At 40.4% G+C, this 26,559-nt stretch overlaps 1 protein-coding gene across 4 annotated transcripts in view; it reads left to right on the top strand.

Annotated features, from left to right (window-relative positions):
• LOC116049231 (F-actin-uncapping protein LRRC16A-like) overlaps positions 1-26,559 on the top strand; it is a 78,094-nt gene that overhangs the window by 39,576 nt on the left and 11,959 nt on the right. For 2 of the 4 annotated variants that reach the window (XM_036006055.1, XM_036006056.1), the window contains exons 6-30: positions 155-252; positions 605-675; positions 1,342-1,415; positions 1,658-1,733; positions 6,875-6,963; positions 7,379-7,473; positions 8,030-8,116; positions 9,624-9,727; positions 10,539-10,616; positions 11,254-11,330; positions 12,579-12,683; positions 14,077-14,146; positions 15,308-15,319; positions 15,938-16,019; positions 16,129-16,228; positions 16,989-17,043; positions 20,768-20,940; positions 21,271-21,339; positions 23,471-23,564; positions 23,729-23,827; positions 24,370-24,498; positions 24,644-24,775; positions 25,230-25,405; positions 25,614-25,701; positions 25,984-26,124. In XM_036006055.1, coding sequence (XP_035861948.1) covers positions 155-252; positions 605-675; positions 1,342-1,415; positions 1,658-1,733; positions 6,875-6,963; positions 7,379-7,473; positions 8,030-8,116; positions 9,624-9,727; positions 10,539-10,616; positions 11,254-11,330; positions 12,579-12,683; positions 14,077-14,146; positions 15,308-15,319; positions 15,938-16,019; positions 16,129-16,228; positions 16,989-17,043; positions 20,768-20,940; positions 21,271-21,339; positions 23,471-23,564; positions 23,729-23,827; positions 24,370-24,498; positions 24,644-24,775; positions 25,230-25,405; positions 25,614-25,701; positions 25,984-26,124 — 2,374 coding nt within the window. The remainder of the gene's footprint in view (positions 1-154; positions 253-604; positions 676-1,341; positions 1,416-1,657; positions 1,734-6,874; positions 6,964-7,378; positions 7,474-8,029; positions 8,117-9,623; positions 9,728-10,538; positions 10,617-11,253; positions 11,331-12,578; positions 12,684-14,076; positions 14,147-15,307; positions 15,320-15,937; positions 16,020-16,128; positions 16,229-16,988; positions 17,044-20,767; positions 20,941-21,270; positions 21,340-23,470; positions 23,565-23,728; positions 23,828-24,369; positions 24,499-24,643; positions 24,776-25,229; positions 25,406-25,613; positions 25,702-25,983; positions 26,125-26,559) is intronic. The other 2 variants (XM_031298696.2, XM_031298697.2) reach the window with 1 other exon arrangement.

Genomic DNA, 26,559 nt, shown 5'->3' with positions numbered 1-26,559 from the left:
ACAGGTAAGGCAGTAAGAAAGTAGCCTGGAGCTTCTTGTTTTAGAATTTTTTTTTAAATGATTATAGGCTTTTGAACATTTCACCAGCTACAATATTTGGGAAATGTAGAAATGAGATGACTAAATTATGTTTTAATCTGTCTTCTCTTCTCAGTAAAGTGATGAAGAAGCTCTGCATGGAGCCTCCAGACAGGCTAACCTCTCTGCAGACTCTGTGGGAGAACAACAAGCCTGCTGAGCCTGGACCCTGTGGTAGGAATCTATAACTCTACCATAATTACTGTGTGCTACTTTATCCCGTTCCTGAAATGATGTATGACGTGTGTGCGTGGGGTTGGTATAGTCAGTTATACAGTGAATTTATGGTATAGTTTTACATGGGTGGATTAAAGCAATTATCATTCCTGATAAAAAATTGATTGGAATTTCAAATTACATGCACAGTCCGCAGCCCACAGACCTTTGGTCTTAACTAAGTTTTCTGTAATTTGTATTTTTGTGTTGCGCTCTTTCTCTCTTTCTCTCTTTCTGTCTGTCTGTCTGTCTCTATCTCTGTCTCTCTGTGTGTGTGTGTCTCTCTCTCTCTCTCTCTCTCTCTCTCTAGGTGGGTTTTCTCAGATGTACAGATGTGTTTGTGACTGGTTGGGGCTGCCTTACAAAGAAGAGGTGCAGTGGGTCAGTAGTATTTACATTCTTTTGTGCAGTGGCACACCATTGAGTGATGATCCTGGTTTAAATGTGCTTCAGTGCTGTTGGCTGGGTGACATAAAACGATGGTTACGTATGTAACTGCGGTTCTATGAGTTTCGGATGACCGCCAGAGCTCGGCAGTCACTCGGAATTTCCACGAGAAGATTGCCAGGAGGTCACTTCCTGGGTGGGCCTGCCCTTTGTGCCGGAGCACAGGGCATACGTCACCCAGGTCACAGGTGACTTTGTTGATATAAACACTCGACCTGCACATGCGTGCGATGGATATCCAGGTGCTGAAAGCACCGCCTCTGGCGGTCAGTAGAAACGAAATAGAACAGCATAAAGCAATTTGATACATAGGATAGCCACAACAGTGTATGAATATTGTACCAGTTTCACTTGTGTCTTTATATTTCTTTTTTTTATTGCTTTTGCTCTTTCTTGTCTAAAATATCATCCAATAATCCAAATAACTCTTAGTTTACTATAAACGTTTCATCTGCTCTGTGCATTTGATGAGTCATTTAGATAGATATAGAAACAAGCAAGAACAGATGTTTTTTTCATAACATGACATGATAACATGAAAATATTTAACATTTTTGTTGACAGTTTAACACTCAATTTGGTTAATTGTTTACTTTCCAGGATGTAGACACCATCTATTTGACACAAGACACCAGAGAACTCAACCTGCAGGACTTCAGCCATCTGGAGAACAGGTGAGTGTTGGCACACAAAAGTAATAGTATAAAATATAACCTTGGCAAAGTGGAACAAATGTGGCCATGTGGCTAAAAACATTTGTTGGAATAAAAGTTAAGAGGTATTGCAGGTGTGACATGATTTATTTTTCATTTCAGAAATTTGCTGAAGTCACCACTAAATTAAGGTGGTACTGATGAAGAACAATATATAGTAGGAGCTATGACCTTTTCTTTCCTCCCTGTCTGCTCCTCCTCAGGGATCTGGTGGCTATAATAGCAGTCCTGGAGTTTAACCAGTGGTTCACCAAGCTCTCCAGCAAGGACTATAAACTGGTTAGTACCCCTTTTTCTCAAAATCCACATAATTTGCTCACTAATCATCAAGCTTGGTTTGTGTATCGCTATGTTGAATAAACATTATCACAGTGTTAATGTGTTGCCAAAAAATTGCAAAATAATGCAGATATAATCCCATCTCAGTGTTAAGTAGTCTCCCTGTGTACCTGCCTGTCAGCTTGTTCTCTATTCCTATTTGTATAGGTCCTACTTCTCACTTCCTTATTGCACTACTACTGCACTGGGGGTTTCTGCTCTGTCTATTACTGTATTTGTTTGTTTTTTCCCCCCCTGCTATAAAAATTAGGATGAGCAGTGGCGGCGCCAGAGATGTTCTTTTGCTGGTGCTTTGGGGTTGCTGGACGTTTCAGTGAGGGTGCTCTGAAATTTTGAGTTTCCCTTGACACAAATAGGCTAACGTTACACACAATGCGCGCAGATGCCCACCCACCTCCGCCGCTGTTTACTAAGCGAGCGAACGAGAGAGATTGATTTAAAGTTGCCGATACACCAGCACCATAGAACTCTGATTAGCCCACCAAACATATTTCAAATACCAGCCAACAAGCCGGGTTCAAGCAATCATTACTGCAGCTCTCATACAGTGGCTCAGAAGATTAATGTAGCAGACCAAATGCACCACCCATAGCCAAGCACACACATAAACACACACGTGCATGTATCCTCACACAGTTTTCACACTTGCACGTATGGTCAAAATAATGTAGTCATATCTGTAGTGACTAAATATATCTAAATAAGCCACTGACGGCGAACATTTTTTCTGGGCTAAAAATAAACCAATGTCCAGTGCGCTGTATAACTTTAGATTCGGTGATCCATTTATTCACATTTCTGTAAAACACATGTTCACTGTAATGCTCTTCTACGAGACAGAGATAAGAGTAAAGTTCTTGCATGGACCCCTATCAGCTGACTCACCCACTGTGGCCTGGCTGTGGAATTCCCCTGGTCTAATGTCATGTACAGCAGGGTGACGTTAAGCATCCTCAGCAGCAATCACAGCCGTGGTCAGATCACCTTCCTCCGGCCGCTTTTCTTCGTCCCGGTTGGTGACGATGTTCACCATATCTCAGTCTCATTTACAGATTTTGATAAAGTCTCCACACCTTGACGTTTAGGGAGTAAAAAACTATCCATTGCTAGACTCACTTCTCTAATCCTAACAGCTCCAAATATTGAGCTCTTCTTCTTCTGTGTGAATACGTTACTGCGGAAGTAAGGTAAAAAGTTCAATGTGTGCTGCACCCTTTGGCCGAATACGATCACCTGTGTTTTTTAGCCTAAAAATAATCGGTTTGTTTTATTAATGTATTTATTCATTTTTCAAATATAAATTATACTATTTACACATTAACGATTTTTTATTTATTTATAAATCAACCACAGCAGTTTATTGGGGGTGCTATGGGGGTGCTATGGCAATCCTAGAGGTAGCTACAGCACCCCCTAGCCCTTCCCTGGCGCTGCCTATGAGGATGAGGCCTGTGGGTCTCTGTCCGTCCATCTGTCAAATACATATCTCAATTGATAGGCTATCACAGACACCAGCTGATTTGTCCAAAATGTAGGGAATCACTGTGTAAACAAGACAAAGAGGCTACAGACATGCTAGCAGCTCTGTGAGGCTGTACTTAGACACAGCGGTACTTTGAGCTAAATGCTAACATCGTCATGCTAACAAGCTCGCAATGATAATGCTAAAATGCTCATGTTTAGCAGGTACTGTAAAGTATATTGCCCAGTGCCAACCATGTTCATCGTCTTAGTTCAGCATGTTTGCATGCTAACATTTTGTAATTATCACTAAACAGAAAGTACAGCTGAGGATAATAGGAATGTAATTAGTTCTGCTGGTACTTATTGAACCAAAGTACTAGACAAATAAAAGTTTTGAGCCTGGACCAAAGCGGATTGGGATAGACTTACAGATTGACCAACCAACAGGCTGACATTGCCATCCATAGAGCCACATTGCTAGCATGTCTAAAGATAGTTTTGATAGTTGAATGAGAGGGTTACTGCATAACAGGATAATTGGCATACTGTACTCCCAACTCCAATGAAAAGCAGAAGTTTGAATTTAATTACTGCGTTATGGCCGTTTAAAAGTGGCATGTAATTAAAGGTCAACATTTCTAAATCTAGTTTTAGTGAAAGTTAGTTGGCTGATGGATCCTGTTACAAGTTGGTCGAAAATTTGCCTAATATTAATGCTTATCATCCTCATATCCCTGTTATGTCTGTCTCTTCCTATATAAAGAAACGTATATATCCACTCTGTGGTGTGCAATTACTACACTACATGTCTCTCACTCTACCTTTGCCTAACTATTTATCTATATCTGCCTGTACAGAATTTTTCCCCCTTTGTTTCCTCCATCTTCGCCTCCTGTCTGTTGACTGAGGATCAGTCCAATGTTCTTGTGTGATAAGACTCATAATCCTAACGAGACAAAGGGGCTCAATGTCTCAGGCTGTTGCCCCCCTGCAGCGCTCCATTACAAACTCTCCGTCCCAAGGCTTCGCTCAGTCTCACCAATTACCACACGCAGCTTCCTCAGTCCAAACAATTATCTCACGCCTCCGTCACAGACAATTCCTTTTGTATTGAATTTTTAAATCCTGCACCTCACTTTGCCATGTGCGTATTTAGGCTCAAATACTCACACGGGCACATGTGCACCAACGTGTGTCCTTTCTATCCCAGATTAGTGTGTATTATAATGGACCCTAATGCTTCTGTGTTGGGAAGGTTTCAGTGCATGTTTATTCCAATGTTCTTTTGGCGATGTTTGCAATAGATACCACTTCTTGCGTTTTGGACTGTGATGCAGATTTTGTGTGCGTATTTGGTCACTGTTTAATGCAGCAGAAACTCCTTTGGGTGTTTTTTTTAGGAAACTGTCTTATTCTCCCATTGTTTTATCTGTGTGAATGTTTATACAGTGATAATGGAGAATCAAGGGGTGAAAGGATGTGCTTTGGATTGTGACTTTGAGTTATTTTTGAGCCTGAGCCAATGGAAACAGTAACAACTTAGAGTAGAACGATATGTAAGAAGGGAAGAGAGAGTGATGACAGCAAACAGGGCAGAAACATAAAAGCCAGTGGAGAGGTCAGTGGACAGAGTGAATGGGTGAGATGCCAGATAAATAAGGAAATGAGTCAGAAGGTATCAGGAAAGAGATCAGATTTAAAGAATGAAGCCTTTACGTTCTACCAGAAGGTCAGTTGATGTTCCTGCCAAATCTATTGGCATGTGAAAGTTCAACTCAAGGGCAACACTGAGCCTGAACAATTGTATCTGTGCGACTGTGTACAGTTGCATTAGGAGTATCTGAAAGAAATGTCTGTGGATCATAAAACAGGAAGAAAAAGAAAAAAGTGAGAGGGAGGGAGATACATTAAACACACATGCCTCTCAATCAAACAGATAAGGAATTTCTCAGTGCAGTGGGCTGGATAATACAACACACACACACACACACACACACACACACACACACACACACACACACACACACACACACACACACACACACACACACACACACACACACACACACACACACACACAGCCGGCTATCACAGCGAGGGATTATGCTGCTCATCCTTATTTCAATCAGGCTGTTTGTCTTGTTGTCTAATCAAGATGCTGAGCCAAAAATGAGAAAGGAGGAGAAGAGGAGAGGACAGCAGTGATAAGACGACTTGCCCTCCTGATTACTTCATGATCACACAGTGTGTGTTTGCGTGCACATGTGTGACTGTGTGTGATGTATTTGAGCAGAACATAGGGTCAGAGCAGCACAGCATGACAAGGCTCTTATTTAATAGATGGTAAATGGTGCAGTGCACATGCTGACAGTGTCACTGTGCTGTCCCCAACAGTTTTATTGTGAAAATACAGGCTCCTTTGTATGCTCCCTCTCTCTCTGCTACAGTATGCTATGACCGTCTCCTCTCTCCCCCTCCTTTTCTCCATTTCATCCCTCACTACCCTCATATCTCCTTTTTCTGTATTGTGTCATCCCTTCGCTGCCCTCTATCATTCTTATTCCTCTTCTGTAATACTCACAGTTTCACAGAGTAAACATGTGAACAACAGTGTCGTTGTCTCTCCATTACCCCTCTCTCCTTCCCTCCCCTTGTTCTCTCCCCCTCACTGTAGATAACAGTGTGGGACAAAGTCACCAGTGTTTTGGCCACACTGGCTGCTGGCTGAGAAAAGCAGGCCTTATAGCATGAATGTCAATTACCATGAATAACAACCAAACAATGGCCCAGTAAAGTTGTGTTTTTATGATGGAAAATGTTTGTGTTATGAATCAATGCAGATAATAAGTGTAGAAAAATTTGAATTACTGCAGTAAGACAAACAGGATTTGTGTTTGTCTACATGTTTGAGTATGACGCAGCACACAGTGAACTGGTTCAGTGAACATCTAGGTAGGGCACAGACATCCAACTGTTGAATTTTTAATTACGTTTATATATGAGTGCCTTTGCTCCCCCCACTCTCTATCCTGCAATGGAAGACCACAGAAGCGAGAAAACGTTTCCTCCTCTAAAGTGTCTAAAGTCGGCTGTCCCCAGTCTCTACTTGTTACGCATTAATGGTTTTTAAGCAGAAGAGACAGAATTTACTAGTATGCTGGTTTTGTTTTGTTTTTTCTTTTGTTTTTTGACGTTCTGCAGCGCAGCTTTAAACAGCATAAATGAACAACTTTCCAGAGTAGCTCTGCAGCATTTTGCACAAGAACACTTGCTGGAATCATGTGCCCCAAAGATTTCTGTTATTCTTATAACGTTTGTAATGTTTCAATTCAAGCTTTGCTGTTAGATAAAAGTGAATTTTAAGCCTCGGAGCTGGATCAGTTAATTAGTATATTTTTTATGTTTTTGATTATCGGATCAGTGAGCTAAGATCTACTGTACTGCTGTGAGCATGAGATTCATAATATGTAACATTATATTTCTCACTTTTCATATCACTTACTTACTATTACTGTTTTATCGAGCACTAACACATGTACATTTACAGATGTTTTTTCGGTCTTGTTTAAATTATACTCACTGCAATGTGTTGTGTACATGTACGTGTGTGTCTTCAGTCTGCAGATGTGTGTGAGCAGATCCTTCGGGTAGTGTCTCGCTCAAGTCGACTGGAAGAGTTGGTTCTGGACAACGCAGGACTCAAAACGTAAGATTATGCAATCTATTAAAGGGGCACCCCACCAATTTTACATGTTACTTCATTATGAGTTAATTAATAAAGAGTACTACTGACAGAGCTTTGTCAAGTGTGTGAAAATTACTCAAGTGTAATCAAAGGAGACTACACGTTTTAGCAGAAATCCTGTGTTACAAACTCTGGGTGTGGAGAAATGTTGGATCCAAGTTTTTTAGAGCTTTGACCCTTTTGCATGAATGTTTGCACGTTAAAAAAAAGTCTATTACAAGTCCCATAACTTTATTAAAATGCAATACTGCACTTCTATTTGGCTCTGCTGTTCTGCCATGGCAAAAAAGGATATTTTTTTGCCAAAGGTTTTTGATAGGTTGCACACGTACATTGGTCACACACACTTAACGGAGCGCCCTTTCACACTCTACAGTGATTTTGCCCAGAAGCTAGCTGCTGCCCTGGCCCACAACCCCAGCTCAGGACTCACCACCATTAATCTTGCCAACAACCCACTGGAGGACAGAGGTAGGATATCTGCTCTAATGTAGTCTAATGTACTCATCTCTGGTCTGTTATACTCTCTGCTGTACTTTGTTCTTTCTAAACAGCTCTTCTATATCAGGTATGGAAGTTAACTCTCCCACCAAAGTGAAATATTGAAAACATTCAGATTGCACTTGCCAAATCTTAAATGTGCGACATTCATGCATTGTATACTATACCACATAGTATATAAAGTTATATAGAGTGTGATACTATTGACAGTTAAGGTTCCATTGTTACAGTGCAGTGAGTGCAACAGGTTTAATATTTCATCACCTCTATCCTCTATCTAGGCTGATCAGTCTATCTATCGAGGACACATTAATTAAACATACCTTCCACCAAATATGCAGCCAGTTGCATGTAAACATACAACAGATTTCTGGGGTTTACTGATCTCTGGCTTATTTGTTCTTATACAAAATTCACCACAAGGATATGTTGAATGTGTTTTATCTAAAAAATTGTACCATATTTGTTCTTGACATTTTGGCTCTATGTCTTGCTTTGCTTTTCTGTTTCCTCTCCGTGGCTGCAGGTATCTCCTCCCTGGGTGCTCAGTTTGCCAAACTTCATATGGGGCTCAAGCATTTAAACTTCTCCAAAACCTCACTATCACCCAAAGGTATGTGGCTGGTTTGTATAAAGTTCCTAAAACAGGTGGATGATAAATGAAAAAATGTGTAATTTTGAAATGGAGTTGGTTGGAATGATTAAAATACAAGAAATAATACATATATTGCGTTGTGATCAGATGGATTTACAGTTTGAGTTTAAATTTATGGGCTCCCCATCAGGTGCAATCCACATCTTCCACTAATCTGATCACACCTACTGCTGTGTTGCAAATGACACTTATTATTGCACTATTTACACTGTGAGTAAGAGAGGGAGAGGAAGAAAAATATGTATTTGTAATGTGTGAGTATGCTCTATACATCTATAAAGTGTATGCATGTTTTTATTTGCATACATCCTGCTTACTGGATCACTTTCCTTCAGTCAGTAGAGCTGTAACATCTTGGCACAATGGAAAAATCCTTCCGCGGTAATGGCCTTTAATGAAATGCTATGAATGCTTTTTTTCAAAAAAACTGCTGGGGATTTGTAGCTGTTCTTGTCATAATTTCTAGATTAAATGTAGCCGCTGTCAACAATCACTTGGAGGTGAAATGTCTACTTGGTTCTCACCCAAAGTAAACGCACCAGGCTCTGTCTTTAGGGACCCTTGGTAAACATGCTCTGCTCTCAGGCAATCAATAAAGAGCTATCATATTTCACAGTGTAGGGTTAGTGAGAGGGCTGCGCTGCTTAAACTGAGCCCTGCTCGTCTAGCCTAAGGCCCAATCCATAATCTGAAGCCCACAAGCCCCCAATGCTCAGAGTAAATGTAGAGGATTGAGGGCATTTTTATCTTTTCTATCACTGATCTTGTTTGATGAAGCTAAAGCAGATCCATCATTTCATCTTTTGTATTTTAATTCCAGTTGAATGTAACTTAAATATGTTGAAACATTTGCACCCATTGCAAACATCTTGAATATAAATGTTGTCACTGTAAATCTTCTGTATTATTTCTGTGTATTTCTCTCATTTTTCCTTATCACTCCTCCTTTTTCATCTCTTCTCAGCTGTCTAGCTCTGTCAAGTCATTTACTTGACAGTCACACCTTGATTTACTGCTAGTTCAGCGTGATCAGCCATGTGATAGACGTGACACAAGTCACTGGTTGTACGCAGAAAATGTCGATATCATGCACACACTGCAGTAGAAATCCATGCATCCAAAGACATACACGCACACACATTTTCTGTCTCTCGAATCATATGAACTAGAGCAGTACTTCATGAGCTTTATCTTTCGATTTCACTTTATTTTTAGATATTTTCTTGTGGCATAATAAAAATAAGAATGCCTCGTCCATAACATAGTGTGTCACCGATGTAGCATTACATTTACACAACCGTGACTTTCTATGCATTCACTCTACATTCTGATCCCTTTCTTTCCTGTCTTCACCCACTCCTCATTTCCTCTGCTATTTCCTTCAATATGCTGTCAAAACATCAAGTGGAGATTTGAGGGTTGTGATAATGCTGACTGTGTGTGTGTGTGTGTGTGTGTGTTGTAGGGGTGAACAGCCTTTGTCAGTCACTGAGTGCCAACCCGTCCATCTCCAGCAGCCTGGTCCATCTGGACCTCTCAGGGAATGTCTTCCGAGGCGACGACATGCAGGTACAAACACTAATCCATTTAAGAGCTAGTAGCAATAACACTTAATTGATTGAAACAGGGCAGTGCTGCAGTTGTGTGGAGGCATTTTCAGACCGTTATAAATCAGTTAGCATGTCACTCTCATGAGAGCATTGACTCAGGACGCACAGGGATGTGAGAGAAACTCTCTACTGCGGGGTTACAATCACACACATTTCAGTGATATACTGTATTTATAGCTGGACAAAATCATGATACATACAGACACAGAGGTTAGTATCATCTGTTGCCCCAAAATGCTGCAGTGACTGAAGATTTAGACGTAAGATTGTTTTAAAGGAATAGTCAGACATTTTGGAAAACACGCTTAACCCCTTTTTTTTGCCAAGAGTTACATGAGACGACCAATACCACTCTCATGTCTGTACAGTAAATATGAAGCTAGTGCTAGCAGCTGGTTAGCTTAGCTTAGCACTAGGACTTGAAACAGCTACAGTAGCCTCTAAAGTTAACTTATTCACTCGAGTCCCCGCCCCGTTGCTTGGCAGCCTCATGGGGATGGCAAGACCCCAGGACCTGCACCTTGTCAAGAAACATAATGAGGTTTGAAATCAGAAATGATGGAAAACTATGAATTGGAGCAGGAAAGTGATAGTGGGATAATAAAAGAGAAAATATAAAATAAAAGACCCTCATTGAAGTTCACAAAAGCTGCATGCAGTTGACAGGAGAAATCATTTCTCGCAATGGTCAACAAGACGTCAATCTGCTAACATATTCTCCAGAAGATAACTCTTTTGTAACAGTGTGTCATGTTTTACTTTGCATTAAGCATTTCTACCACTTCCTGGGTCAACGCAACAGCCTGGCAAACCTTGACCTCTCCAACACCGACTGCTCATTGGACCAGGTGAGTCAGGAGGCACACGGATATGATACTCTGCCTAATAAAAGATAATCGAGTGAAGAAAAATATAATAATGGATAACACATTTTTAACAAAACAGGCCCTACAGAATAAGATATTTACTTTCTGTAAACAAACATGCATTTAGAGTTGGCCCTCATTATGCTGTATTGTAAGATGAAGTGCCAGCCATTGATATCGGTGTTGCAGGGAATGTCCAATCTAATTGTACACACCCACTCAATCTGTGTTGCGGTCCGCTGCTTGTGAAGCGATCTGAATACCGTATGTGATGTATTGATGTGGGTCTGAGAGCCAAATACAGCTTATTGATTAGTCTGAGATGTAGCCAGCTGTCAGCCTGTCACTGAACACATTGATTAGCTCCTAAATCATATTCTGTCTCTCACACGTACAGCCACATATAAATACATTTACACACTTCTAAACACACAACATAGATGCAATGCTTTCTTCTTCTCTCTTTATAAGAGTCATACACAAAATGGCAAGAAGAGTGAGGGTTGGAAGGTGCAATGTTCAAAACTCATGATTATTAAAGCACGTTTCCAAATAAAGCATAACAAATGAAACAATACTTAAGCTCAGATGTTATGGTGATATATTCTGTGTCTTCCAGGTTTGCTCAGCTCTGCTGCGAGGCTCGGTCGAATACCTCTCTGTTCTTAACGTGTCGAAGAGCATCTTCCCTCACAGGTAAGAGCCATCTGGGTGGTGCTAACAGTGAAAGAGGAAAATAAATGAATTTGATGCTGTAGCTTGAAGGTTGAGATGACATCCAAAGGCATCCCCAACTGTCAGCTGCATCTTTTTGCAAAGTCAGGGCCTAAATGCAATGTCGATATTGAGTTGCATCGCAAACCTGTTTTTATATGAAACCGGTCTGGGATCTCCTGTACGTTGTCATCCATCATGTGCACACTGGAAAATGGCCCCATAACCCCACTGAGGCTTTTTTGTGGGTCTCCGTCCCATCTTAATGTAGTACTGTCGTTTTGCCCTAAGAGGCAGATTTGACCTGAAATGACTTGTTAACAGTAGCTGCTTTTAGCCAAAAACTCTGTCTGTATGTTGATGTGCGACACCTGCTGGTTACAAAGTGCCATTACAGACATGATTACATTTGGTTGGAACATGATTCCATTGGGTTTGTAAATGTGCATGATTCAAGTGTGTTCAAATTTGAGTGCCTGCGTATGCGTGTGAGCGTGTAACAGATGGGCGGTGGGTGGAGTTTTTGTTCTCTTTATTATCTCGTTGCAGTGTGCCTCTAGGGGAGTTGAGGACCTCATCAAGGGGAGAGGGCAGCAGATGATGGTGGTGGTGGTGGTGGGGGGAGGGGTGAGAGGGAAGATGAGCAGAGGAAAGGTGAGAGAGAGGAGGAGGCATGGGGAGAGGAGGAGAGAACGTAAGTGTAGTAAGTAAGTAAAGCTTCATTTATATAGCACTTTTTAAAACACACAGTTACTAAGTGTATCACAATTACACACAAATATATTAAAATAAAAACACAGCACAACGAGAGAATGGGTTTTTAAAAGCTGCTAAAAAGAGTCCGAAGTTTCAGCAAATCTGGGGAAGATGATTTCAGAGGGTTGGCGATAAAACAGCAAATGCACTATCACCTTTTGTTTTGCAGTTGAAGTGGAAGGAAAGAAAGGGAATGGAGGAGGTGAGCAGTCCTCTCTGAAGACTTTGTTTTGTGGAGCTGAAACAGTTTCTTAAAGAGGAGATAACAACTAAACTGGGTCACAGGCTTTTAGGATATGGCAAGAGTACTAAAAGCTTAATGCTGGCCTGATCTCAGGTCATTATTGAGCCATATATGGTGTTGGATCAAAAGAGCTTAAAAGTGTCTGAAAGTTTGGTGACATGTTGTATTTAAAGTCATTGGTGTATCTATCTGGCATTATTTTATGTCCTGCTGTCTTTTTGTTTCTGTAGGAAAGGCAAAGAGGTGCCTCCGTCGTTTAAGCACTTCTTTAGCAGCGCCATGTCTCTGAGCTCCATCAACGTGTCAGGGACCAAGCTGCCGCCAGAGGCCCTCAAGTGAGAGAAGGATTCATTCACATTTAATGTGTCTGAGGAGCTTCTGCCCCACATTCTCTGTGACTGTACATTTTGTTTCTCATCTTCCTTTATTACCTGTATCACCATTTAAAGCTGTACATTTTTAGACTTTCAGATACAGTCAGAACAAACTTGTCTTGTCAGCCTATATCACAGTGAGGAGCTGCATTAGAGGACAGCTGCTGCAGCTCTATCTGCACTAACACCAACTGTTTTTTTTTACTAAAAGTTGTATTATTTATATTTAATGGGGTGATAGAATGCAAAACCGAGTTTACCTTGTCATGGTTGAATAACGACAGTTCGGTGGGTAAAATGGGCATACAGAGAACGTCAAAGTCCCATTGACACCTCTTTCCTCTGCAAATCTCACAATTTGAAACTGCCGCTGAAAACGGGCGAATCCCAACTAAGCTAATAGTTGACGTCAACTCTGTGGCTATACCTTATTTGGCTCTAGTCTGTACCTTTGTCACACTCCAAAATTTACATATAGACCAGCGTAGATCTCAGACACTAGTTTAGCTGTGCGCTGCTCTGTGTACTTCCACGGGAATTACAAAAAAGAAAGTTTGGAAGTTTTTCAAGGATATTGAAAATTAACCACGGTCGTAAATGCAGTGTTCCAGGCTGTACAGGGAATGCTGACACTTTTCACATTTCATCGCAAAATGCCGGTCGAACTGCTCCAGGTAAGCGGCAGTTGGTGGTTCAGTTACCCCAGCATAGGTGACTGTGCGCTGGTTACAGAGCACCACGAGCTGCCGGTCGTGGTCGTGGTGCAAGTAAATGCTAAATGACAAAACTTACCACTCTGACTCTCATTTCCAATCTACGGTCAACTTGTTGCTCCTCTACATCAGATTCTTCCTCTCATTCAGGCTCAAACATATACGGTTCAACACCTTATGTCTCCAGCTTTGCTCGTTGTAAACCAACCAATCAGTGCGCAGCTCATCTAAATATTCATGAGCATACCATAAAAGGGAGAAAACCTCTCGTTTCATTCTAGGGCTATTTCACAAGGTTGCATTAGGGTGCATAGAACAGCACCCGGGCCATTTTTAGCCCAACCAATGTTACATACCCTAATTAGAAACATTAAGGAACAGTGTGAAATACCCTATATAATCATTCTATCACCCCTTTAAAGTTTGGATATTGACAGTGGAAAAAACATATCATCCATGTAGGGAAGCCTGGATGAATGCACAGTCTACTTACATTTAGTTACACAATGAAACACTTTCAGAAATCAAAATCTATCTCGTAATACCTTTTTAAAATGATTTAATTATTTTATTCTTTAATTCTTTTTTAATTCTTTTTATTTTTTAACTGCATTTTTGTTTTTATGTGCACATTATTTTAGAGCTCTCCTGCTTGGCCTGGCCAGTAATCTCAATCTGAAGGAGGTGTCTCTCGACCTCAGCTGCTGTGAGGTAAGACTGACAGAGATACACTGCACGTCATTTCCCCTCATAAATCATTTTATTTAAAGTCTTCTACAATTTGTGCATTTGTGCATGGCTCGTTAGGGATCATTTCCTCGTGGCTGCACTGAAATCAAATCTTAATGTAGCATAGAGCTGAAGCACCTAACATTCATTACAGATGAATAAAGAGTTTTAAATGTATAACCAAATGCACTGACAACAGTGTTTTTGCAGAGGAGAGTAGAACTAGATCCCACAGCTGTAGTTACATTAAATGCATAGGCACAGGGATGCTGATGATAATGCTGGTAAATATGCTAAGTAAGTAGGAAACACAGTTAAAGCAAACAATGCTGCAAAATACAGTAAAAGCCTGATTTAGCAAAAGACTGCAACTGGTGGATTTTTGGGGGGCATTGGTTTTGTTTTCTTAATTGTATTCCTTTATTCTTTCTGTGACTCATATTAGCAGCAGCATTTGTGTAAGTGCCGTTGTCAGCTCAAGTTTGGAGTGTGAGGTTTTTAATAGTTTGGAGGTAACACTCATCCAATGCAATCAGCTTTATAGGATCCACTCCAAAACCATTTGACAGGCCAGTGAAACTGTTAAGAGGCTGTATAATGGAATACTTGGCAGAAAGCAGGCGGGGGTGGAGGGGAAGAGATGAACAGAGGGGGAGGAAGGGGGCTTAGTTTCCGTCCCTAATTGTTTCATCACAACTCTCACCCACCCACCCACCCACACACACACCGGCTCTTCGCCTTCATCTCCTCCCCTGCTCGAATAGAAAAAGACAGCTTGCTGCAGATTCAGTGGGATTGCTAAAGATAACACATGAATGAAAATTACACAGGAAATCTAATTGTAGATTCCCATACAAGTCTTTCCCAACTGAAGCTAGGGGGGAAATGATGTGTTCCATCCTTTTTTCGAGGTCTTAATGAACCGTTTGGTGGCGGCAGCCCAAAACTGAGCTTTGAGTGGGCTGACAACATGCAAAATAAGGACTGTGTATATGACTCTTGTTGAGTGTGTTTGTGCAACTATGTGTGTGTGTGTCATTGGTGAAAACAGAAGTATGCTCATTAAGCATCTGTGTGTTTTGTTGCTGGTAATTGTTGGCTTGGCTCTGAGTTGCTGTTCTCTCCCCCTAATGCTTCTGTAAGCTTGGCCATTGTGTAAGTACCAATGTGCTCATTCTTAATAATTAACATCTCATTCCTCCATCTCATTTTTTATTTGCACGTCTGTTTTGGCAGATGCTTTATTTTCTGCTGATGTTCTTCTTCCCGGGGTCCATATTTCTATTCTGGATGATATGGGTTGTTTGAAGTTATGTGTCACTTTCATTGACTGTACAGTCATTTTCCATCACCATGTTAGTCATTTTAAGTTAGTCATCGATTATTAGTTGTCTGTCCTTTGAAACCGAATGCTTGTTTCACCTATGCAGATGTTTTTGTATCAAACCGCTTGCTTTGTTGTTTTCACAGTATTTGTTCAAACATTTCCACAGTGCAAGCCTTTGTGAAAGCACTGTGACATTTTGCAGTCATGGTGGAGTGTTCTCCAAAGCTGTCTTATTCCAGTAGTAATGTAGCTGGCAATTAAGGAGTCATGTATTCAAAGTGTTACAAGTTGCACATACTTTTGTGTGTGTGTGTGTGTGTGTGTGTGTGTGTGTGTGTCTGGAGTGTGTGTATGTTTGAGTGTGTGCTTGTGTGTGTGTGTGTGTGTGTGTGTGTGTGTGTGGATGTGTGCCTGTGTGTTTAAAATGTGGCCCTCTGTCTTCCCAGTTGCGATCAGGAGGTTCTCAGATCCTTGAAGGTTGCATTGCAGAGATCCCAAACATCTCCAGCCTCGACATCTCTGATAACAGTGAGATAACTTGAACTTTTCAATCCTAACCTTAACCTCATGTGAAATAAATAAATAAATAATGTTACCAGTTAACCTTATTTTTGTTAACCATTTTCTCTACCTCCAGGCCTGGACTCAGACCTGTCCACCCTGCTGGTGTGGTTGGCCAAGAACCGATCCATCAGACACCTGTCTCTGGGCAAGAACTTCAACAACATCAAGTCCAAGTAAGAATACAGCACAGACAGGATACCTAAAATTTAAACAAGTGTGTACCCCAGAAGGGGAAAGAACTAAGGAATGTCTTGGAGGGTGATAGCAAAGGTGCAACCTGTATTTATTTTTTGTATTTATGCATAATAACTTTGCTAGAGATGCCATTGTTCTGTACATTTTGTATGATACTGTCATATAATTTGCAGTTTTTGTATAGCTCTTATAGTACAACAGATGGGACAGGGGGGGACTTTTGTAATGTTCTACTTATGAGTGCAATGAAAAATCAATAAAGACATTGTAAAAAAATACAGTACAGGACTCCTCCTGTACTGTGCACAACTGACATGTACAGTACAGGGCTAACATAAATCTTAGGGGTTAGGCCCGGGTTGGGTTTGGTTTGGTTGTGCCTTAGTGTGTCTGTTGTGGATGACCACAGATTGCTCTGTCAGATGCCATTTACAAACCAACGTGAAATCAATAGAGTCAAATAGATGGCAGGGTTTGATTTTACAAATGCCACATGGCACTGATCTCTGTCTTACTCCCTGAGAACTGTTGTTGTCAACTACATACTTAGTCAAAGTGCATAGTGAGGGGATGAAGATGACCAGAGATCTACAAAATGTTGTATTCAAGATGGAATTGCACAGAATAATCTAGAAAGAGTATATTCTGTAGATTTTTCTATACTTGAGTATATAGAAAAATCTGTGCAATGCAGTTTTTAAAAGATTGTCCTTCCTGTCTTTCTTCTGTCTGACTTAGAAACCTTGCTCCAGTGTTGGACAGCCTGGTCCACATGATTCAGGAAGAGGAGTCGGTGAGTTTTTAATTTCCTTCTCTGTCTGGCTTTTGTGTGGGACAAGAGATAAATGGTGACGGGGACAGTCCTCCAAACCGATGCTTCAGTTTCAAATCCTATTATCAGCCAGCATCCAGCTAAAGCAAATCACTGAATCTCCACCAGCTGCTCTACAGCTGACCTCTGACCTCTCCTGCGCAGGGTGGTGTGAATATAATTACCCTACAGTGATCAATAAAGTGTCGCATTAAACTGAAACCATGTGGTTTGTGAGAGCTGTACTGAAATATGCATGCTGTTTCACTCATATAAAGGGTCTGGTGCATAAATTACTACAGTAGTACAAGTACAGTACATCATGGAAATGTCTCACAGGATTATGATCCAAGCATTTCTAACTGACATACTTTTTTTATTTTACATATTGCTGTCTGCTAGTTTCTCTCTAGTTTTCTTTCTTTGCTCAGAAAACCTGCATTAAATAAAGGCATCTTCTCCAGCTTCTAGCTGCCCCCCCCTCCTACTTTCTGTCTCTCAATCCATCACACTCTTTTTATTTCTTTCTCCATCATGGGAGCTGTAACAGATTTTGCCCCGGTGCCTGCCCTTTTTTTGTCTACCACAGAGGCGAATGTGCTAGATTGATGGTCCTTTTGAGCTGCTCTGTTCTGGATCGGTCTCTCGATACTGTGTGTGTGTGTGTGTGTGTGTGTGTGTGTGTGTGTGTGTGAGTGTGTGTGAGAGAGATGTTGATGGGAAGATAGTGTAAATGAATGAGCTGGTTATCTGGCTGTGCAGGTGGGATCAGAAAGAGAAGGAAAGGAGGGAGAAACTTAATGGATGGGTATTGAAAAAGTGATATGCAGAGGTTAAAGATTGTAGGTCAGAGGATGTTCATTAGGGGTGGATAATAAGGAATAAAAAAAAGGTAGGAAGTAAAAGTAGCAGATAATATAGTTCTTTTGTAGCTTATATAAGAGATGATCTCATAGAAGGGTTTGTTGATGAAAGTAGCTGTGGTGCATGGATTTCTATGGATCAAGGATGTAATGTGTGCACTTGCATGTTGTGTGCGCCACGCTTGTGTTTAGAATATGTGCATGTTATCCTGTCTCGCTATGTGTGTGTTGGAGAGAGAAGTGTGTAACCACTCTCCTGGGTATCTTTCAACCAGAGCTGATGTGCAAACACAGATAAGTGAAGGCCTGTAGTGATAACAAATTTCAAATTTTGTTCAGCAGCACATTTTTCCTCTTTTTGCCTGTGTATAGCCAGGAACACAGAATAATTATAACACACAAACACACAACTCCAGGCAGCACATTTACCCTGTTGTGTTTCTGTGTCCTGACCTGAGTCCAGACAGATAGATCTTAGATAGATCTCAGATCTGCCTGAATATAAACAGATACACAGTGTTTCAGAGAATATTGATATCACTCTTATATTTGTGCAGAAGCTAGCCTGGCTCTGGTTTCACACTAGTTTCACACTTAAAAGATATAAGGAAGTTAATTAGTGAGCATTAGAGGTACTGCAAGGCCGCTTAATTACAATTGGACATAGCCAGGTTAGCGGTTTCCTTGTTTTGTTTTTTTATGCTAAGCTAAGATAAGTGGCTGCTGGCATATTTACTGCACAGACATGAGTGCAGTATTTTCTCATCTAATACTCGGCAAGAGCCGAATAAGTATCTTTCCCCAAAATGCTGAACTATTCCCTTGATCCACCGAAAGAAAAACCTCACAAATTAAAAACAAATTGCAGAAATCTTTTATAGAACAAAAATCTTATATCAAAATAAAACATCAGATTATACTTTTTTTATCAGCAAATCTGCCACCATTGACAGCAAATGTATTTCTTGTATATTAATTCCCTATACAAACTACAGCACATGCAAAACCACAGACCAAAGCTTCTTAATAGTAATTATCATACCATGCTGATAATTGTTATGGTTTGTTATGGCAGTAAGATAAGAGAAGATGCAGAAGACATCATTTTTCGGACATTCATTAAATAGATTAATTTGTCTCTGGTATAAAGTCACTTTTATTTGCACATCTTGGGTTACAATTTTTCATTGTCTTGGTTTTATTAAACAAGACGTGTATGCGTACACAGGATAATGATTTCACAATTTCAGTATTAATAAAGGCTGAGAATCCAAGCCCCTGAAAGTTATTTGCCATAGAAGGGGACAGGACTTATAATTACTTTTGTCAGCACAACATACAAATGTTACCATTGTATACTTCTTTTCTTCTACATTTCTTGCTAAAAACCAATGGTTTTGGTGCACTAGATTTCTGCTACAGTAGGATATTTTTACTCCAGGTTTTTATTTTTATTATTGTTTAGCTTATAGAAACCCAGTGATAGAATCTTGTTTTCTACTTCACGTCACTAGAGTAAGAATAAGCTACCGTGGCTACTCGTCCATAAACTTGTACCTATTTAAATTTGCATGTTTAATGTCTGCTCGGTGCCACAAAGGAGCACATGCAGGCAGTAAATAATTCTTTCTGCATCCTCAGACAAGACATAAAAAAGTAATTTTCTGCCTTTTATAACCCTGTTGATTCTATTCCATCACACATACTGTACATTGCTGCCCAAAAGAATCTGCCTATAAAATACCCTTAACTTTATCAGTCTCCTTTAAAGGCAACAGCTTCATTAGAGAGGAACTTGCACATCATTCAAACCTTACTGGGACTTACTTCTTACAGTGCTGTATGCTTTTGCATCTGTGTACTGTTAGAGCACGACACAGCATTTTTTGAAAACGGCCCCCAGGAGTCTCCAGCTGTGTAAATGGCATGCATCATAGAGTAGCTCAAATCTGGTGAACAGACAGGCGCTGTTGGACATTTGTAAGCCCTCATATCACTCTCACATCACAACGAAATCCATTTGATCCAGTGCTGCATTTTTCATTTTGCCTTGTGGAGTGCCTTGGTTTGAATAATAATACCTCTGACATTTTAGAGAAATCTTTTGCAAGTCCACTTGATCCTCTGATGAATGTTTAAATTGGGGCTTGCTCTTTTGAGTCACCAGCCCCTGCAGGAACAGATAGTTTTATAATTAGTGTTATATTTGCAAAAAAGTTGGAGGACAGGCCATTTTGAAAAATAAGTAAATAACCCAGATTTATTACCTGGTGTTTACACTAGTCTGACTTAAATGGTAGGCAGTAAGTGAATCTTTATCAGCATTTGAATGTGGAAAAGGGATGCTTTGTAATGTTTTCATTGATGCTCACATTTTCTGAGGAAATAAGTCACATACAGTAAATAGAAGACACAGGGAAACCTAGCATCCATAGACAGTGAATAAATTCAAGGTCAATTTGGCAGGAAAACAAGCTGGCAGTGGTAAAAGGAATATTAATGCTCTCAATGTCATAAATCACAATAACTTTTGTTAACATTGGCAGTGATATACAACAAGACTAAAACATTTTTTCAATGCTTGCTTGCTGGTGATGCCAAAACTAAATAAACACAGAACTGGAGGGCAGTTCATCATGTCTGACTCTATTGAACAGCCTGCAGGCGGCAGATAAACCAAAGATTGTCCTGCTTTTGTGTCAGTCACAAACAAATCAGATATAACAATCATATGACTGTATTTAACCTCTTGTTCTCGTAATATTAACCCTCTCTCAACACTTTTTTCTTTTCACCTCCTCCCACCCTTATATATACTTCCTTCTTTCTCCCCAAACCCCCAGCCCCTCACCTCTCTGTCTCTAGCAGACTCCAGACTGAAGAGTGATCTGACCATCGTTTTGAACGCTCTCGGCAGCAACTCCTCGCTAACCAGGTTAGACATCAGCGGGAACGCCATGGGGGACATGGGAGCCAAGATGTTGGCCAAGGCGCTACAGATCAACTCTAAACTCAGGTGAGAACATGTGCAGGGGTAGGCTATGTCACATGATTGTCAATTATAATTAACAATAAATCACATTCTTTTACACCTTACATACTAAAAGCTGCCTTATATTTGACCCTATATGCACTGAAACCCATGCAAATTTCTTTCTTATGGAATTTAATTTGAAAACTCACCTCAAAGGGGAACATTGGATGAAATTAAATACGCCTGCACCTTGTTGTACGAAATATTTGACACAACACAGTTTCATAGTGCCTCTTGGTTGTCAGTAGATCATCTCTCTGGATTCATAAGTTCCAGATTTGTTTGTGTCACAGTGTGTGTTTGTCTGTGCAGGACTGTGTTTTGGGATAAGAACAACACCGGCCCTCAGGGTCTTCAGGATGTAGCAGCCGCTCTGGAGAAGTAAGTAGCTCTGTCTGTATCTGTTTATACTGAGACTGTGTGTGTGTGTGTGTGTGTGTGTGTGTGTGTATATATATATACATACACACACCTGAATGCTGATGACCTTCTGCTTGTGTACTACAGTTCGAAATAAAATAATAAATCTATGAATGCTACTATGCACTTTTACACCTTTATTCTAACAGTATACATACACTGGTGTGCTACATGAAAGCTGCTGAAGGGATACATGTGTGGTTAACTGTTGCAGCCCAGATGTCATTTGGCTTTGTGCTGAGCACGAGGAAACCTTGAGGTGTGTTTAGACAGGAAGAGAAGGAGAGAGGATGAGAGGAAGTAAACCAGAGAGTGACAAACACAGGGAATACAACAACAAAGAAGCAATGGCGGGGGAAAAAAATGCTGAGGAAGGGAAAGGAAGAGAGACCTAACAAGTCGAGACTGATTAAATCAGACTTTTGTCTACTTTTTGCATGTTCAATATTCTCTCTGAGTGGGAAATGACATGTGCATCTCACTACATTTTCTTCTGGGACACATCTGTACATCCACTTCTCTCATCTTCTCTCTCTGTTTATCATATTCTCCCTGCAGCACATCTACCCATTTCCCATCTGAGTTTCTGTATTGCATTATTGAAATAACAATTTTCTTTGTGCATGCTCCCTTCACTCAATTTTCTCAAGTCTGTTGTGCTATTTTTTATCAGATTTGTTTTCATAATGCTCGACGTTACATTCTTCAGAGGTTTCCCCAGACTTTCAATAATGCAACATATTAAGTGCAAGTAGGCATTTTCAAGTGAACAGAGAAAGTATACAAAGTCTCCTGTTTTTATCAGCATCAAAAGATACAGTATAAATGCTTTTTGATCATCATAGACATATAGTACTTTACATTTCAAGGGCATTAAGGACCTAATTTAAAGCTTGATCATGTAAATAAGATCAGAAATGATAAAAGCTGTGTAGAAATGAAGTGACAGCATCCCACATGCATGCAATGGGATCAATAGGGAACAGAGTTTATATAATATTCCAAGTTGGTTGATTGATTAATCGTTTATCATTGTTTTTGAGTAAGCATGCCAGCTATTCTCTTGTTTAAGCTTTTGTGAGTATGTGCTGCTTTTCTTTATGTTATGTGATAGTAAACTGAATATCTTTGGGTTTTAGACTGTTACTTGGACAAAACCAGTGATTTGAAGACTTTATTTGAAGATTTTAAATTATAAAGCATACAATCAATGAATTGAAAAGGAAATCAGCAGCTTTATTGGTAATAAATGTAATTGTTTGCCATGCCATGGCCATGTCCTTGCCTGTGAGTTCGAGAGACGAGGTAAGAGAGCAGATGGGTTCACACAGAAGTCAAATCTTTATTAGTTTTGGGACCATGTTGCCTGGCGTGGTGCTTCGCTGTGTGCATGTGTTTATCGTGAAGCCAGGCATATCTGAATAAATATGAATCATTTTGCCTTTAAGGTTAAAAACCACAACATCTGATTCCCCCTCCTGCCTTTCCTTTGCCTTCAAATGCCCTCATTTTCATCTATCTGTGCCTTCTGCTTTCCATTCTACTGTCTTCATTTCTTCCTCCTGTCATTCCTTCTTCATCTCCATTTTAATATGAAAATTAATACTGTGTGGTGACCTATTTCAAGATCAGTAACCTCTCTAATGCTGCCAATTCATTCCTCTGTTATAGACCAATGTGAGAGCAGCTGAGGGGCTGGGCCACATGTACTGCTGTCTCCAACACACACACTCTCAATATGCTGATTGAACCATGGCATATAATTACTGTATATGTCATGGTTCAATACGCTTAATGACAGCAAGTTAACCTTGTAAAAAAATATGCAGATATTCTTAAATTATAAATGAATGTAGCAAGCAATACCACAAGTGGATGCATTTCCCTACTGTATATATTTACTATTGTACTACAGTGAGTAAAATACCAGACGCTGAACTGTGCATCATATTGCCTTATACTATATGTGTGTGTTCAAATGCATCATTTTCCTTCGTGTTTATTGGAAGACCTGTCTGTATCTGCGCATCTCTTCACACATCTCTGCCTCTTTCCCTTCCTCTGTAATGTGAACTAACTGTGTGTCCATCAGGAACTTCACCATTCGTTTCATGCCCATCCCCATCATCGATGCCTCCCAGGCTCTGAAGGCCAGCCCTGAGAAGACAGAGGACGCCTTGCTAAAGGTATGTTAAGAATTCTCATTGGTTCCTCCAGCTGCACTGTAATAGCGTTACAGGATTTATATAGTGTAGAAAAATGCCCTATATGCAACAACTCCAGGGAAAATCAAACAGAATAGCCGGTTGTTATATATCATCGTGACAGTTGCTTTGTGTTTTCTCCCCAGATTGAGAATTATCTGTACAGGAACCATGAAACCAGAAAATACCTACAGGAACAAGCCTATCGGCTGCAGCAGGGCATCGTGACCACAACCACACAACAGGTGTGTCAATAAACTGATACAAACGCATTCATATACACTATATCTATAATCTATACGTTTGTGACCACTTAATCTATAATTGTTTATAAAGTTGATAGGACTGTATTGTTTGATACAAAATAAAAAATTACGCTTACTTAACTGTTTATGTAAAGCCGCTCAAGATTGTTTTGGTCTAGTCTTGAGACAAGAGGAACATCTTTTCCCTGGCAAAAAGAGATTTTTGTTTTTTTGGTACTAAAGTTTAAAGCTTGCCCTGATTACACTCACTTCTCCCTTTGGTAGATCACATTTATATTCTGTGAAGACAAAGCTACGTTTCATTAAGCAGTGTGTCTAGCCACTAGTTATTTCTGTTTAGGTAAATCAGCATCACACAGATCAAGGCAACCTGCAACAAAATAATTATTAAATATGTATATTGGGTATTGAACTCATATAGCATTTAAACCTAGAGTGTTTAGCTGTTTATTTATTTAAGTCAGAAAAACTAAAACACGTATTAATCATTTGACATTTCATGTCTTGTTTTTGTCTTCCAGATGATTGACAGGATTTGTGTGAAGGTGCAGGACCACCTGAACTCTCTGAGGAACTCGGAGACAGACGCCATCTTGGAGGACGTCAGGTCAGCAGAGAACCTGATCAAAGATGCCAGGAACTCTAAAACGGTGAGGAAAGACACATTACACACGGGCCTCGCTGGTGCACGTGAATGAAAATGTTTTCTGTAGAAGATCATTTGAAAATCAATTTCCTACATCCTTTCTTTGATTCCTATGTCCATCCTTTGTCCTTCTCTCTGTGTCTCCTTAGCTGCTCCCTAACCTCTACCACCTAGGATCAGCTGCCAGAGAGGAGATGAACAGCTCGTCAGCGGGACCCATCCAGGAGAAACTGGAGTCTATGGCTGGGGAGGTGACTACTGTCATGGACCAACAACTACAGGTAGGGACCTATACTCCAGAGATGATAGAAAATGGTAAGGTAAACCATAAAGTGTAGCCACCAAAAAAAGAATACTTTAATAAAACAAATCTAATACTTCCAAGCGGTCAAGTAAATCATTTTCACAGTATTTTTGGTTTACAGGGTCTGTTTGTAATTTATAGACTGAAAACTAGAAAATAGGCACCACCTACAGGCAGTGAACAGAAAACACTGAATCCAAGGAAAAGACTTCAACACACTTTATTTGATTTATTATAATAATAATCTTTATTTATAGAGCACTTTTCATACCAACCAATTTCAGATAAAAAAAGTTTGAAGTTATTTGCTGGTGGGTTATCAAATCAAGATGTATACTCGCTTTGTCAGCCAGGAGTTGCTTTAATCAAAGCCCTCATTATATACACACACTCGCTCATATCCATCCATCTCTTATCTTCCTTCCTTTCAGACTCTCTTGGAGTCGATGGTGGATGCAGCAGAGTCTCTGTGTCCCCATGTGATGAAGAGGAGTAGTCTTCGTCCAGAGCTAATGAAGGCCAGTTCAGCCAAGATGGTCGTACCCAAAAGCTTTGTCACCAAAACCCTCCTCGAGCAGTCTGGGGTGGATATTATCAACAAGATCAGGTGTGTGTGTGTGTGTGTGTGTGTGTGTGTGTGTGTGTGTGTGTGTGTGTGTGTGTGTGTGTGTGTGTGTGTGTGTGTGTGTGTGTGTGTGTGCGCGCGCGTGTGTGTGTGTGCGCATGTGTGTGTGTGTTGTGTCTCCCTGAGATCTTTCTGTAGTTATGTTTGTTTCTGTTACCTGACCATCACTCTCTTTCTCCCTCTGTGTCAGTGAGGTGAAGCTGAGTCTAGCGTCCTTTCTGTCCGATCGCATTGTTGATGAGATTTTGGAGGCTCTTTCCACTTCGCAACACACTCTGGTAAGATTAAAGTCATAAGGGCTCTCAACTGGCTCACTGACACATTCATTTTGGCTGTTAATTTGAAAATCTAATTTTTTTTTGGTTGTGACATATGTAAATCTCTATGAAACCCCTTTTCATCCTCCTTTCTCTTTAAATTCCGCCTTTTCTCTCGGTTCACCTTTTCTTTCCACTTGCCTGTCCACATCTTCTCTTCTCCCTCTTTCTTCTCCTCCTTGCACCCATATATTCTTCCTACAACACCTCTGCTCCCTGTTTCCTCTCCTCTCGTCCTCCCAGGCAGACCATCTGGTGAGGCGAGGTCGCCCCTTGGTGCAGCAGGAGTCGGTGGATCTGGACGTCCCAGAGGAGAAGATTCCTAAACGGGCATCGACCGAGCTCCTGGAGGCTGAGAGGCTGGAGGATCTAGAGACATGCATGGTAGGTTTGGGTGGAAATGTGTGTTTTAACTGTCCATGATGTTTCATGAATTATAATCTAGCTCTCTTGTGTTTTTCATGTGACTGGATTTTCAGTAAAATGAAATAATTAAATGCAACCTGTTACATTTAGTTGTTGACACAAATACAAGCAATTACATCTGACGTAATATTACCTTTTACTGGAAAGATTGGCATTGGCATCTCTGCATTTACTTTAGACAATTGAGAATTTATTTTGGTATTGATGTTCAGTAAAGTGACCTTTTTGCAACAACAAAAAAGTATGCTTACTGCTTTTATAAGTGACCGTTCATGTTGGCTTATATGTTCTGTATCAGGGCAGATATGTGTGTGGAGATTTGCCTGAGTCTAGCAAGACAAAAGTTTCATGTTTGCCAAAAAGAATTGGGTCAGATTTGATTCTGTGATAGAA

The sequence above is a fragment of the Sander lucioperca genome, chromosome 10, assembly GCF_008315115.2.
Source record: "Sander lucioperca isolate FBNREF2018 chromosome 10, SLUC_FBN_1.2, whole genome shotgun sequence".
In the NCBI taxonomy this organism is placed as follows: domain Eukaryota; kingdom Metazoa; phylum Chordata; class Actinopteri; order Perciformes; family Percidae; genus Sander; species Sander lucioperca.
Note: the sequence above shows the minus strand (reverse complement) of the source record. Positions and strands in the feature narration are given on the sequence as shown.